Source organism: Vigna unguiculata, chromosome 4 (assembly GCF_004118075.2).
Source record: "Vigna unguiculata cultivar IT97K-499-35 chromosome 4, ASM411807v1, whole genome shotgun sequence".
Lineage (NCBI taxonomy): Eukaryota > Viridiplantae > Streptophyta > Magnoliopsida > Fabales > Fabaceae > Vigna > Vigna unguiculata.
In genome coordinates this window covers 10494709-10508640 of record NC_040282.1, presented here as the reverse complement: position 1 = coordinate 10508640, position 13932 = coordinate 10494709, and the positions used below count along the sequence as shown (strand labels likewise).

Sequence of the window (13932 nt, the reverse complement as noted above, 5' to 3'; positions counted from 1 at the left end):
TCCAAGGTTTTCTTAAAAGTAATTTGCAATATTCTTTTAAAACTAGTAATAAAATTCCGAAGTTTTCTTAAAAGTAATTTTGCGATATTCTTTTAAAACTAGGAGGAAGGTTATTCGACATACACCAACCCTGACGTATTTATCTTCTCGTTTTCTTCATAGTGCAATCATTCAAAGACAATGGAATGCAAACATGACGTGCAATCTGGTGAAGTCCGCCACATTGTCTCCAAAATTGTAAATGAAGTAATTATTATCATAATTAAAATTTTGATGTTTTTTTTTTTTCTAATGGAGCATATTTAATCTACTTTCTATTTTATTTTAGAAAATTAAATGAGAGTAGTTGTAATGTCCCATTTAATAAATAAATTTAATTAAATGACACGTCACACAATATAACAATACGAGTCAAAAGATACGGAGTAAAGACTCACTCCTTAGAGATATTCAAGAGTTATAAAAGAAAATCCTGAGGCACACCACGATGCAAATACAAGACAAGGTACAATGGTCTAATGTAACCAGAAACACAGTACTTAATCAATATAATATATGGGCCATAGCCCTAGCAAAAGACATAAAGAGCAGAGCCCAAGTCCAGTCTACTAAGCAGCGGAACCTCCATCTCCCTGATGATCGCGGGTAGTTCTCACATCTGCTCACATCAACATCATAAGAAAACTCAGAGAACTTGGTGAAGAATATGACAAATGAAACACTATTTATAGAAATAAACCATAATGTTTCACCTTCCCACCCCATCCCAAGCCAACAATCGCGAGCCTTTAGCAAAACGTCCAATCAACATAACTCTTCAACTTTTGAAAGTTGCCTCGACTCCAACAAAACCATGGAAACCGTTTACTCGTGTCCCATCAATCAATACTCTACACCTTCACAGGCATATTAAAAATCTTTGTCGCTTTAACTCCTTAAGGCTGGGTATGTGTGGCCACTCCCCAAGGGTCTTCAACATAAGACATGTGAAGATTGGGAGGCTAATGTGTTGTACATGGCCAGAGTACCCCATAAGGTATACAACCTAACCGAGTACATATCGGCCCTCTAAGACGTCATGTACTCGAACTATACCAATGAACCAAGCTAACATGACTATCATTCAAAATAGTTAATACCAAGGTTAATCATCTTAATCTAATTATTAGATAATTAGGTCACTTAAACCAAAGCCTAACCACACCATAATATAAAAGACAAATTTTATGAACTACATTGATTACATATTCATTAATATTTATTGTCTAACACCTCAGACTAATTTTGACATTAAAGTGTCTTTTACGGTTACCTCTCTCATGTTTGTGATTAGGACAAGTAACCTTGGAGTTCAAAGATGTGGACCCTTTCAGGTTTTTTAAAAAACTTTACGTAATATAGTTCAACCTCGAAAAAACAATTTCTAACTTTTATATTCCCTTGGTTTGTTGTTACATTTTCTTTGTCTCTTCTTTACCATAATTACACGGTTAAATAATAAAAGATTAATTCAGAAGTTCAAAATCAAGATTAAAATATTTTCGATAAATTTATTATTCATCAATTTATATTTTTGAAGTTAATTTTGTTTAGAATCACTTACAACAATAATTATCAAGTAACTTACATTCTTATTATACTACATTTTCATCCTCTAAAAAATGTTAACATGATTGTAATCAAAGATACCATATTGGCTTAGTTTAAATAAAATTAAAATCAAATTAATAACTTAAATTATTGAAATTAAGGTTTAGAGAAACCAAAAATTCTTTAGGTAGGTTTGATTTATTCCAAAAGTATGTGGTGGAAAATCAACACGTCTATTTATTCCAACAAATAAAATATGCGCCGATACGCTTCTAAAATCCAAAGAACAAAAGAATGTAAAACCCAAACGACCAAATCCAGTTAGGTAGCTTCATTTCCAATCTCACCTACCAACGCCTACTACTCTTCCTTTTCAGAAGCCATTTTTAGAGAAGGATTCAGAAATGAGTCTGCACACGAGCGTGATGGAAGAGATAACGTTTTACACTGGGCTGTCTCCCGCCGCGTTTTTCACCCTTTTGGCTATGATGGTCGTCGTTTACAGAACCGTGAGCGCCATGTTTGTGTCCCCCGAAGATTACAACAAACCTCCCGTTGTTTCGGCCCGAACTCACCCCCAGTTCGAAGACCCCGAACCGCCTCGCCAACCGGTCCAGTTGGGTCAAGTAACGGACCAGGAATTGCGAGCATACGATGGTTCCGACCCCAATAAACCGCTTTTGATGGCAATCAGGGGTCAGATCTTTGACGTGTCCACTGGCAGGTACAACTTTCGTTTTTGTGTGCCGGTGTTGCCTATAAGAAAGTCACTTGTTTTTTAAATATGTAAATTTTCTATGAATGCTTTTTAACTAACTTTTTCCATAATTACTTCTTAAAAATATGTAAAGGAATTTTTTAATTTTAGATAATCTTGGTAATAATGATGAGTGGAATTTAACTCGAGCATCGGTAGATCGAGTGCGTTCGACAATGTGTTATTCTAGAAAATTATTTTTGGTCTTGATAACATGAGGGATCTCTTGAAGCCGTTTGATGGTATATTGGTTGGTTTCTCGAGAGAATATAGGTGGAAGTACGTGGGCATGCAGAGCTAACGACGACATTTGAAGTGGAGGAAGGATTATAGATCCTTATGATAAGATATGTTGTAGTAAATGCACCATGATAATTGGCAAGTAGGAGTCATTACAGTATACTGGCAAATGACACAGAAATGTTATGAAGGAAGTTTAAAGAATAGCAGAAGCACATATCTTTCTCAACCTAATAAAGAAGTGAATATATTCGACTTAGATCCTAGAATTGCATACGGAGATAGGCATCCCATCTGGTTGACAAGATGAGGGATGTGTTAGAAAAAGAACGGATGAAGACCCATTTTAGTTTCTAGATATATGGTGTTAATGGTGAAAAAAACTCAAGGAAGCCCACTAGACATTGAGATAATCAAGGGGTTATCTAAATGTGAAAAGGTTCACTTCCGCGGATTCACAAGAAGAAGAGAGGTTCAATTAAGCAAAATAATGACAAGAACATAATGGAAGCATAATAGCCGAATATAGTATGCAACATAAGAACCAAATGAGAAGCAGAAATGGAGTAAAAGATGAAAGACTAGAAAGGGGAGGCGAGGTTGTAGTGTTGGTATGCCACTTGAGGGGGCACAAGGCTCACCAAACTTAAGTGGTTGTTGCCTCCACTTGAGTCCTAGATTGAAGATAAGACTGGAGGTGATGACACTCCCAAGAGAGCTCTCACAAATGGTGGTCAAATTTAAGTGTATTAACTCAAAATATTCAATCCTTTTATAAGTCTAAGAGACCTCCTTTTATAGATGATGGAAGGGGCCTCTTTGCAAAAACAGAAACATAAGAACATGAAAGCAACTACAAGGGAAATGGTTCTAGAAACTAGGTCATCTCAAAAGGAGACACCTTAGTGTGGGACATGATCTAGCTTGCCCACCAACTCCTCATATGCGTCATTGACCTTCTAGAAGAGAAGGTCAACCTTGCTCTCCAAGCTCTCCAAAAAGGTGCCCCATGTGTGTGGACTCAAGCCCAAGTCTCTCTCCTCTTCAAGTAGTAGTGATATCCTCCTCCAAGAAGGTCCTAGATATCCTACAAAACAAACAAACCAACAAAAGATTCAACAAGTTAACTCACGTCTAGTCAACAAGGTCAACTCAACATAAGTCAACAAAAGAAAGTTAACATAAACAAATGCTAAATAAAGTAAAAGATGATGTGCTAGACGCCTCCCTTCTTGTCATGCTCCTAGTAATATTCGTAGGAAGGTCCTCTACCCTTTCATGAGGAGTCATGGACTCATTAAGAGTGGATAACTTTGTTAAACTAATTTGGGGGCAGCAGCCTCTATCAAATTTTTATTGCACAAGACGATTTATGCTTTATCAACTTTTGATCCAAACACCACAAGATAACACTGAAACAACTCAGTAGCAACAACAAATTTAAAAGAGTTTACCAAGACACTGTAGAAGTAATCACAAGGATTTAGAACCCAACACAACCTTTGATTATTTGAATCTTAAAAGCACTCTAGAAAGTAAGTAACAACTTTTTTAATCTCAACATAATTCGCTAAAAGTGATTGAAAAAGTTATTTAAAAGATTGACATTGAGTCTCTATATATAGAGTTGTTAAAACGCTAATTTAAAACAAGAAACAAATATTAGTTGAACCCACAACCTCTTCCACCCTCCTTCCCAACTTTACCACTAAGCTACCTTATAGCTTCTTGTGAATACATTGTGTGAAAAACACAAACAATATACAAAGAAAGCTATAACTTTGAAACACATCGTCATTCTTCAATATTCATGAAAACATCTTACATCTTTATTCTTCAATCTTCATTCAAACATCTTCACTTAGGATCAAGTTTGGAAGATGATTTAGCAAAATAGATAACCCAAGTGCTAAAGGAAAATAAAGATGTTTTTGCTTGGTCAACAAATGATATGGCCTAAACCTAGATGTCTTGCACTATTGGTTAACGATAGATCTGGAGGCAAAACTGATTGCTCAAAAAAGAAGAAACTTCGGCGAAATGAAGAAATGGACACTAGAGGAGGAAGGAAAAAGTTAATAGAAGCAAGACACAAGCTGCAATGAGTTCATCCAATAACTTCTCAATAGTAGGGATTGTAAAATGATTCTTAACAGTGATTGCGTTTAGTACTCTGTAATTCATACAAAATCTCAATGTACCGTCCTTTTCTTATAAAAATAATTGGTGAAGAAAAAGGGTTTGTGTTGGATCGAATAATTTCTTCATCAACATAGTGTTGATGAGGGAGGTCATTGCTTGATTATGAGCATGAGAATAACAATACAATTTGATGTTCTAGGATTGTGGGGGTGGTTGGGGGGTAATCTGTGAGGGACCAAAGACAATGTAGAAAGTTTTGAGAATAGGCTGAATTTCTAGAGAAATGGGTTGTATGGCGGGGGATGTGGAGTTGAAAGATGTTTGTTGAAAAGTGAGTAAGTGAGGGTATGCAATGACATTTGTATGTGTAAGGTGTGGCAAAAGTGGTGAAAAGAGGTTGGACGAAGGGTAGTGTTGGTGTTACCAATAAGGGTGATGTGTTAACCGCCATGAGGGGTGGAGAAATATGCTTGGAGGGATCCCAAAGGGCATAACCAATCCATTCCCACAGCTACATCAGCTCCGCCAATCGATAGTAGGCAAGAAGGAATAGTGAAAAATTGAGATTGAAGGGATACAAGGACTTAAGAACAAAAATGATGAGCAATGTATATGGTCACCATTGCTTATCATAATAGACAATGGTGTGGTGGGGATAGTGCATAATTGAAGGTGGGAAGCTAAACGAGGTTGTAAAATATTATGGTAACTACTAGGGTCAACTAAAATAATGACCAAGGGGTGTTTGAGAAAGCTTGGAAAGATAAATGAAAATGGATAGATCCATCTAAATCAGGAATAATAGAGTTTCAATATATGTTGTGTGGTTAGCATTAAAGGGATCGTAATCTCCTTACAAAAGTAAAAAACCCTTGGTAGTGCACTTATGACTGAGGTAAAACTTGTTATCACAGTAATAACACAAACACACAAATCATCTCTCTTGAAGTTAGGTTGAAGTCAAACATTTTGTAGGGGGATTGACAAGTTTAGGGTTTGGTAAAAGGTTAGAAGATGGTAGAGGGAGGATAGTTTAGGGCCTAGTGTATTTCGGTTTGGAGTCATGGAACTTAGATTCTGTTGAAATGTAATGTTTTTTTATTATCATGTATGGGATCCCTTCTTTAGGGTTAGGGTTAGGACTGATGCCTTCAAGCGCGTGTTCACCACGCGCCGCTTTCCCGGCGCCGGAATCGCGCCGCGCCACTGTTGTTCGACTCGCTGGAGTCTCCTAGGTTTGTGCTCTTGTTTCTCTGTTTTGGTGGCCATAGCTTGTACCTAGGGTTTCTTCTCAAAAGTTAAGTTTTTTTTTAATGGCTTCTACGGCTGGAATGGCTCCCTCTTTGTCAGCTACTCCTGTTATTACTTCTGCAAAACTGAACTGGAAAAATTACTCCTCTTGGTCAGCTTCGGTGTAGTTGTGGTTTCTTGGTCAAGGCTATCATGATCATCTTGAAAAAGAGGTCTCTACTATTTCAGAGGAAGAGAAACCTAAGTGGCAGAAATTGGATTTTCAGTTGTGTGCTATTTTATGGCAATCGGTTGAGCAAGGGGTCTTAGACATTTTGAGACCTTACAAGACATGCTTCTCTTTTTGGAAAAGGGCACAAGACATTTTTGCTAACGACATTCAGCGCCTCTTTGATGCAACTCAAAGAGTAGCCTCACTCAAGCAAATCAATCATGATATGGTTTCTCATATAGGAAAGGCTAGGGCTGCAGTAGAAGAATTGAAGAGTTTTTTTGTGGCTGATTCATTAGAAGATATCAACAAAAAACTTGATAAGTTTTACATGGTCTTAATTTTGAGGAGTCTGCACTCGACTTTTGATCATGTGCGTGATCAAGTTTTACCTGGTGATCAAATTCCTTCAATGGACAACTTAGTTACTAGACTTCTTCGTGTACCTACATTGGTCAAAGATGAAAGTTCAACTGATGTTTTTGAAACATCAACAATGGTAGCACCACGAGGAAGAGGATGACGTGGTGGTCGAAGTGGGCGTCCTCAATGCTCATATTGTAATAGAATGGACCATACCCAAGACAAGTGTTATTCCTTACATGGTTTTCCTGATAAAGCTATTCATGTGTCCAAGTCTGATCATTCAGAATATAGATTTTCTGATGAAGAGTACCAAGAATTTTGGAGGTACAAATCTGAGAAATCCAACAATCCTGGCCTATCCTCTTCAATGTCAACTGCATGCATTTCTCAATTTGTGGAAGGTCTTAGTCCATGGATTCTTGATTCAGGTGCCTCTGATCATGTCTCTGGTATTATTTCCTCATTTTCCTCCATTTCCTCTCCCAAAATTCCTCATTTTATTACTGTTGCAAGTGGATCCAAAGTGGCATCTCAAGGAATTGGCAAAGTTTCTTTATCTCCTTCACTAAATTTAAACTCTATTTTGTACATTCCTCATTGTCCTTACAATTTAATCTTCTTGAGTCAATTGACTCGTTCCTTAAATTGTTCTGTAACCTTTACTGCTAATTCCTTTGCTATACAGGAACATGGTACGGGTCATCTGATTGGAGAAGGACATGAGTCACGGGGACTTTATTTTCTAAAACTAAGCTCCTCGGTATCCTGTTTTGCAACTTCATCCCCAAAACTTTTGCATGATCGTTTGGGTCACCCAAGTTTATCCAAGTTGAAGATGATGGTTCCAAGTCTCAAACACATTCAAGCCTTAGATTTTGAATCGTGTCAGTTAGGAAAGCATGTTAGATCTTCCTTCCCTAAAAAGTCTGAGACACGATGTAATTTTTCTTTTTCTACGATTCATTCTGATGTTTGGGGATCAAGTTGTGTCACTTCTTTTGGTTTTAACTATTTTGTAACGTTCATTGATGAATTCTCTCGTTGTACTTGGGTTTATCTAATAAAAGAAAGATCTGAACTTTTATCCATATTTGTGTCCTTCTTTAATGAAATTAAGAACCAATTTGGGAAGACAATTAAAATTCTCAGAAGTGATAATGCTAAGGAATATTTTTCTGCTGTGTTTTCCTCATTTTTATCTTCCCATGGAATTTTACATCAGTCAACATGTCCTCACACTCCACAATAAAATGGCATAGCCGAAAGAAAGAATAGACACCTTATCGAAACTGCACACTCTCTAATGTTGAATACTAATGTTCTTGTTCATCATGGGGGAGATGCAGTCCTTACTGCTTGTTTTCTAATCAATAGGATGCCTTCTTCTATTGAAAATAAAGTTCTTCACTCGATAATTTTTCTAAATGATCCTTTGTATCGTGTCTCTCCACGTGTGTTTGGATGTACTTGTTAGGTGTGTCTTTTTGGGATATTCTCGCCTTCAGAAAGGGTATAAATGTTATTCTCCCTCAACCAAAAGGTATTATATGTCTACTGATGTTACATTCTTTGCGGACACCTTTTTTCTTGTCCTCCATGGGGGAGAGTTCATCTGTTCAACAGGTCCTTCCTTTACCATCCTATGATCCCTTGGTTATTCCTGAAACTCAACCTCCCACTCAAAATGACAATGACATTGTTCAACCACCTCTTCTCACATATCAGCGCCGCACTCCAAGGACTCCTTCCTTGCTTGAAGACCCCTGGGACTCAAATCCTTCTCCACCAGATTCTCGAATCATGGATCCTTCATCCTTTTCGTCTTCTCTTGACTCCGATCATACTTGGCCTATTGCCCTTCGAAAAGGTATTCGCTCTACTCGTAATCCACATCCTATTTATAATTTTTTGAGTTATCATCGTTTGTCTCCTCCATATTTCTCTTTTGTTTCCTCCTTGTCTACCATTAAGGTTCCTAAGAATGTTGATGAGGCACTTGGTCATCCTGGATGGCGACAAGCCATGATTGATGAAATGCAGGCACTTGAACACAGTGGGACTTGGGAACTTGTCTCTCTTCCTCTTGGTAAGAAGCCTGTGGGCTGTAGATGGGTCTATGCTATTAAGGTTGGTTCTACTGGTGCTGTAGATCGACTCAAAGCCCGTCTCGTAGCTAAGGGGTATACTCAGGTTTATGGCCTTGACTACTGTGATACTTTTTCTCCTGTGGCTAAAACCAGTTATGTTCGTCTTTTCCTTGCTATGGCTGCCATTCGCCAATGGCCTCTGTATCAGTTGGACATTAAAAATGCCTTTCTTCATGGTGATTTGGAAGAGGAGATATACATGGAGCAACCTCCTGGGTTTGTTGCTCAGGGGGAGTCTGGGTTAGTTTGTAAGTTACATCGTTCTCTCTATGGCTTGAAACAATCTCCTCGAGCTTGGTTTGGTAAATTTAGTCGTGTTGTGCAGAATTTTGGATTGAAATGTTGTGAAGCGGATCATTCAGTATTTTATGGTCATACTTCTCCTGACAAATGTGTTTATCTTATGGTTTATGTTGATGATATTGTTATCACAGTTAATGATATCACTAGAATTGCTCAATTGAAGAACCATTTGTTTAGCCACTTTCAGACCAAAGACCTGGGTCATCTTAAATATTTCCTTGGCTTGAAGTGGCACAATCAAAAGAAGGTGTCATCATTGCACAGAGAAAATATGCTCTTGATATTTTGGAGGAAACAGGCCTGACAAATTGCAAGCCCATTGATAGCCCTATGGACTCAAATCAAAAGTTAACAAGAGATCAAGGTGAACTTTTCTCAGATCCAGAGAGATATAGAAGGTTGGTTGGAAAACTCATCTACCTTACTATAACAAGACCTGATCTTTCTTATCCAGTGGGAGTTGTAAGTCAATTTATGCAAAATCCCCACATTGATCATTGAAATGCTGTGATTCGCATTCTCAGATATGTAAAAGGGAACCCAGGACAAGGATTGTTGTATGAGAACAAGGGAAGTACTCAAGTTGTAGCGTATTGTGATGCAGATTGGGCTGGTTGTCCAATTGATAGAAGATCTACCACAGGGTATTGTGTATTCCTTGGAGGGAACCTTGTTTCTTGGAAAAGTAAGAAACAAAGTGTTGTTGCTCGATCTAGTGCAGAGGCGGAATATCGATCTATGGCTCTAGCTACATGTGAACTAGTGTGGATTAAACAACTCCTTCAAGAGTTGAAATTTTGTGAAAATGAGCAGATGTAGTTATGTTGTGACAATTAAGCAGCCCTTCACATTGCCTCCAATCCGGTGTTTCATGAGAGAACAAAGCATAAAGAAATTGATTGTCATTTTGTTAGAGAGAAATTACTATCCAAGGATCTTATTACTGAGTTTGTCGGCTCTAATGAACAACTTGCAGGCATTCTAACTAAATCTTTAAGAGGGCCTAGAATTCAATTTATATGTTCCAAGCTTGGAGCATATGATCTATATGCTCCAGCTTGAGGGGGAGTGTTGAAATGTAATGTTTTTTTATTATCATGTATGGGATCCCCTCTTTAGGGTTAGGGTTAGGACTGATGACTCTTTGTATTCTGTCTATTTTTTCTTATATAAACAATGGTAAAACAGTAACAGTGATAGTTTTTCACTGTTTCATTTCTCTAAAACCTCTTCAAGTGATTCAAGTAACTTATTCAAACCTAAAGCTTAGGAAATGAAAGTGGGTTGGAGGACAACAAGCTCACAACATAATTTTGGAATGAGTCCAAAAATAAAACAATTCAAAATCTTAGCCCAATAACTATTGCAAAGTTTTCAAAAGCTGGTTGGTATTCTGTTACCGAGCTATGTTTGCTGAATTTAGAGTTTTTTCTTGATGATTGACATACGTGGAGGGTCCAAAGTGAAGCTCTAAGGCATGAGTGAAAGAACACCTATCTACAAGTCGGTAATTTTGATAGATCCATTTACCAAATAATAACTTCTCCTTTCTATTAAAGCAACCTTGTTCAAACAGAAATCCCACAAACGTGATAAAACTGAAAATACTAATTAGCTTGAAAAAGCTATCCTTATAGTTCTGAGCCACCTAAAAAATCTAGTTGTAGTTTTGGTTGTCTGAAGGGTGGTGGAAGGGCTTAGTGTGTGTGATGTAAAAGGGGAATGGTGGTGGTGGATGTAACTGTAGTGAAAATTGTCTGAAACATAGTTGAAACAGATTGTGGAATAGTGGAGTGGACGTTGGGTGGGTCTAAAGATGGTTTGGTGGTAGTGTATGGGAGGACAAAGTGGAAAAGGATGATTAGAATATGATTTAGTTTGTCGTTTTTAGTTTCTAAGGCGGTTTAACATGTATTCATGGCATTATGTAACGAGGCATATCAAACTTCATTTGACCACAAGCATCGTCTTTAAAATGCTTTGAAGGGTTTCATCTAGATCTTTGTTTGGTTTAGGGGAGATGGAGCTAGGATCTGTAAAAGAACCAATTTTTGATACATTGACGTAAACTCAAAGGTCTAGGAAAAGAAAACTATAAAATGGAAAACTTTCTTGTTTGCCAAATGGCAGTCTTATAGAGATCATGTTTACAATCTGTAGTCCACCTAAGGGTGACACTTGTCTCTTATGCTAACATTAAGATTCCTATTATAACATATAAAGATACGGCTCATAATTTAGGTTAAATATAGTTCATGAACTTCATAGGTTTAATGATCTTTCTAGTGGATCTCGTATAGTGAGGTCCACTATAAGATAGACTCTACGCCCATGCTTGAATATGAGGAATTGTATATTGATGGGTCATACGATCTAAGTATTATAATTGGCTTGATAGACTTTAAGCTTGCACTCGAGCCTGAAGGACTATATAGCAATTTATACGAATGTTATAAACGACTTGATGGACCCTACGCTTGTGCTCGAGCGTGACGGATTGTGTATCAATGAGTATGAGAGGTTGTATATCGATATACTATCAAGAGTGACAGACCATGATTCTGGAGAACCAATTGCAATTGTAGAAAGAAAAGTCTCACAATAAATAAAGAAAATCAAACCTTGGAAAGTAAGACAAATAATGAATGATCTAGTTGAAGAGACCTCGCAAATCCTTGGCTAAAACAATTACATACACTACTGCTATAGAATACTTTTGAATAAATGATCGATTGGATCTTTAAAAGTGACTAATTTTCAGTTTAATTCTTAGAGATTGAAATATTTTTGTGAATGTTTTTGAGTTTTTTGTTAGTAGAGCAGAAAGTCTTGTCATTAGGCTACACGATTAGGGATCAATTTGAATTTTTTGCACATTTCGAGACTATTAGATTTTTTTGTTTTAATTTTTTCATAAGCTAATAAGTACACCTCACGCATTTCAAAATCAAATTGATCATTTACTTACTATTTTTATACAAACATTATTAGGAATTTACCTTACTATCGTATCATATTTGTGAATAGAATGATAAGATAAAGTGGTCAAATATGATTGAATGTCTGTTAAAATATTTTACAGGGATGGTATATGAGTTAAACTTTTGAGTTTTTAGTAATAACTGAAAAGATGATTTGTGACTTGTCATATGTCATCTTGTGATACATTTCACTCACCTCTTAACACATTTTAAGTGTGCTTACTTGGTATGAGTGATCACACTGATAGACTCTCTAATTGATTATGAACACGCAGGAATTTTTATGGTCCTAGAGGACCTTATGCAATGTTTGCAGGAAAGGAGTGTAGTAGAGCCCTTGCACTCCTGTCTTTTAAACAAGAAGACATTAATGGGGACCTCGAAGGTTTAGGTGAGTCAGAGTTTACAATTTTAGAGGACTGGGAATTTAAATTCATAGAAAAGTATCCAAAGGTTGGCCTCCTCATTCCAGAACAAAGAGCACCGAAAAATGAGCTCAAAGAACAAGTTCAAGACAATTTGGAAAATTCCAACGAATACAAGGATAAGACAAAATAGAAAGTGTTATATTGTAAAGTTTGCTTGTAACCAAGGATTTTTATAGGGGCTTCTGAATCACTGATAGTTTCGAAGTACAGGTTGGTAAGTAGCATGAACACATTGCGATGCATATTTGTCCACTGGATAGTGGTCATTATTTCAACATTAACCTCTTGCAATGCATCAACTACATTTTGCATTTGGTCATATTTACACGCTCCCAAGTTCATATTATGTAAATTATCTCTTTTTGGTCGTTTTTGTCAAACTTGGTCCCAAATTTGCGTGTAAGACTGAGTTGTTTAATAGTTAGCTTTTGCCCTTTTTACATTATTAAGAAAGTGTTTATTTAAGGTGTATTATTCTGTTTTCTAGAATAAATCTTTATAATATTATTTCTGGATAGATTTAAAGTATCTTTACTTAAAATTTAATATTTGGTTCCAATTTTTAAATGTTAGTGAAAAAAATGAGTACAAATATAATAATTGAAATATAAAACGGATTTTGATCCTCTCGTGCTAATTTTGTGTCCAACCTTCGTTGGTGTTACTGTACCGTATAGGCCAAAAATGCCGAATACTTCATATATCAAATGGATAATGATATAGTGACATAAGTAATTTGACTAGTTCTCTTACAATCATATATGGCAGGTGAGTATTTTTTTTTAATTGAAAATAATTTTCAAATTTGCAAGAGGCAGAGAGTCCTGAATAAAATGCACAAAAAGGAATTTCTCATTGCTGTGAAAAGGTTACATTTGGCAGTCATTACAGAGAATAAACCAAGTGGTTTATATACCAAGAGTAACAAAATATAGTTGGAAAAAGCTGTTGTAACAAACCAACAGAATAAAAAGTAAATCTAAAATGGAAGAAGATATCTAATATCTCTATCAAAGGTTTTGAGTTTCAAAAATGTTAGATGTCTTCTACGAGTCCTTTTCTTTTTCAAGTCCTCTTTTTCAATCTCACGTGAAACTCTTGAGCCCTTGTTAGTATTAACAACGTTGTTATTGTTGTTGAAAGTTTTTTTGTTCCTCTTCAAATCCTTAATGTTGGATCCAACCAAAGGATGAGACGTGACCATAAACCCAACACTTTTACCAAATCTGTATTGAAAAGTTTAAAGAAGGAAAAGAATAACTTGTGGGTAATGGCATTCCACCAACCAATTAAAATGTGTAGTAAAAAGAATAGAGACAAAACAAAGCCCTAAACTAGCCAAAAAATGATATGGAAATGATATTTCAACAAAAAATTTTGACAAGATTTTGACAAATTTGACGTGGCACCAGAGTTTTTAATTTTTTATTACAAAAAAATTTACTAAGGGAAACGTTACACGTGCGGAAGTTGCTTTGTTTAGAAACTCAAATGGAGAAGTGCATTGGAGAGAGAA

The 13932-nt window shown here is 36.5% G+C and overlaps 1 protein-coding gene across 2 annotated transcripts; it reads left to right on the top strand.

Annotated features, from left to right (window-relative positions):
* Positions 1-1853: 1853 nt before the first annotated feature.
* On the top strand, positions 1854-12789 carry LOC114180978 (membrane steroid-binding protein 2-like). 2 transcript variants are annotated; one of them, XM_028067289.1, is made up of 2 exons: positions 1854-2314; positions 12264-12789. In XM_028067289.1, the coding sequence occupies exons 1-2, from the start codon at positions 1995-1997 to the stop codon at positions 12544-12546; spliced, it is 603 nt and encodes a 200-aa protein (XP_027923090.1). In that variant the 5' UTR covers positions 1854-1994; the 3' UTR covers positions 12547-12789. The 2 variants fall into 2 exon arrangements, with proteins under 2 accessions (XP_027923090.1, XP_027923091.1); XM_028067290.1 differs by lacking the exon at positions 12264-12789 and adding an exon at positions 7243-7806.
* The last annotated feature ends 1143 nt before the right edge of the window (positions 12790-13932 follow it).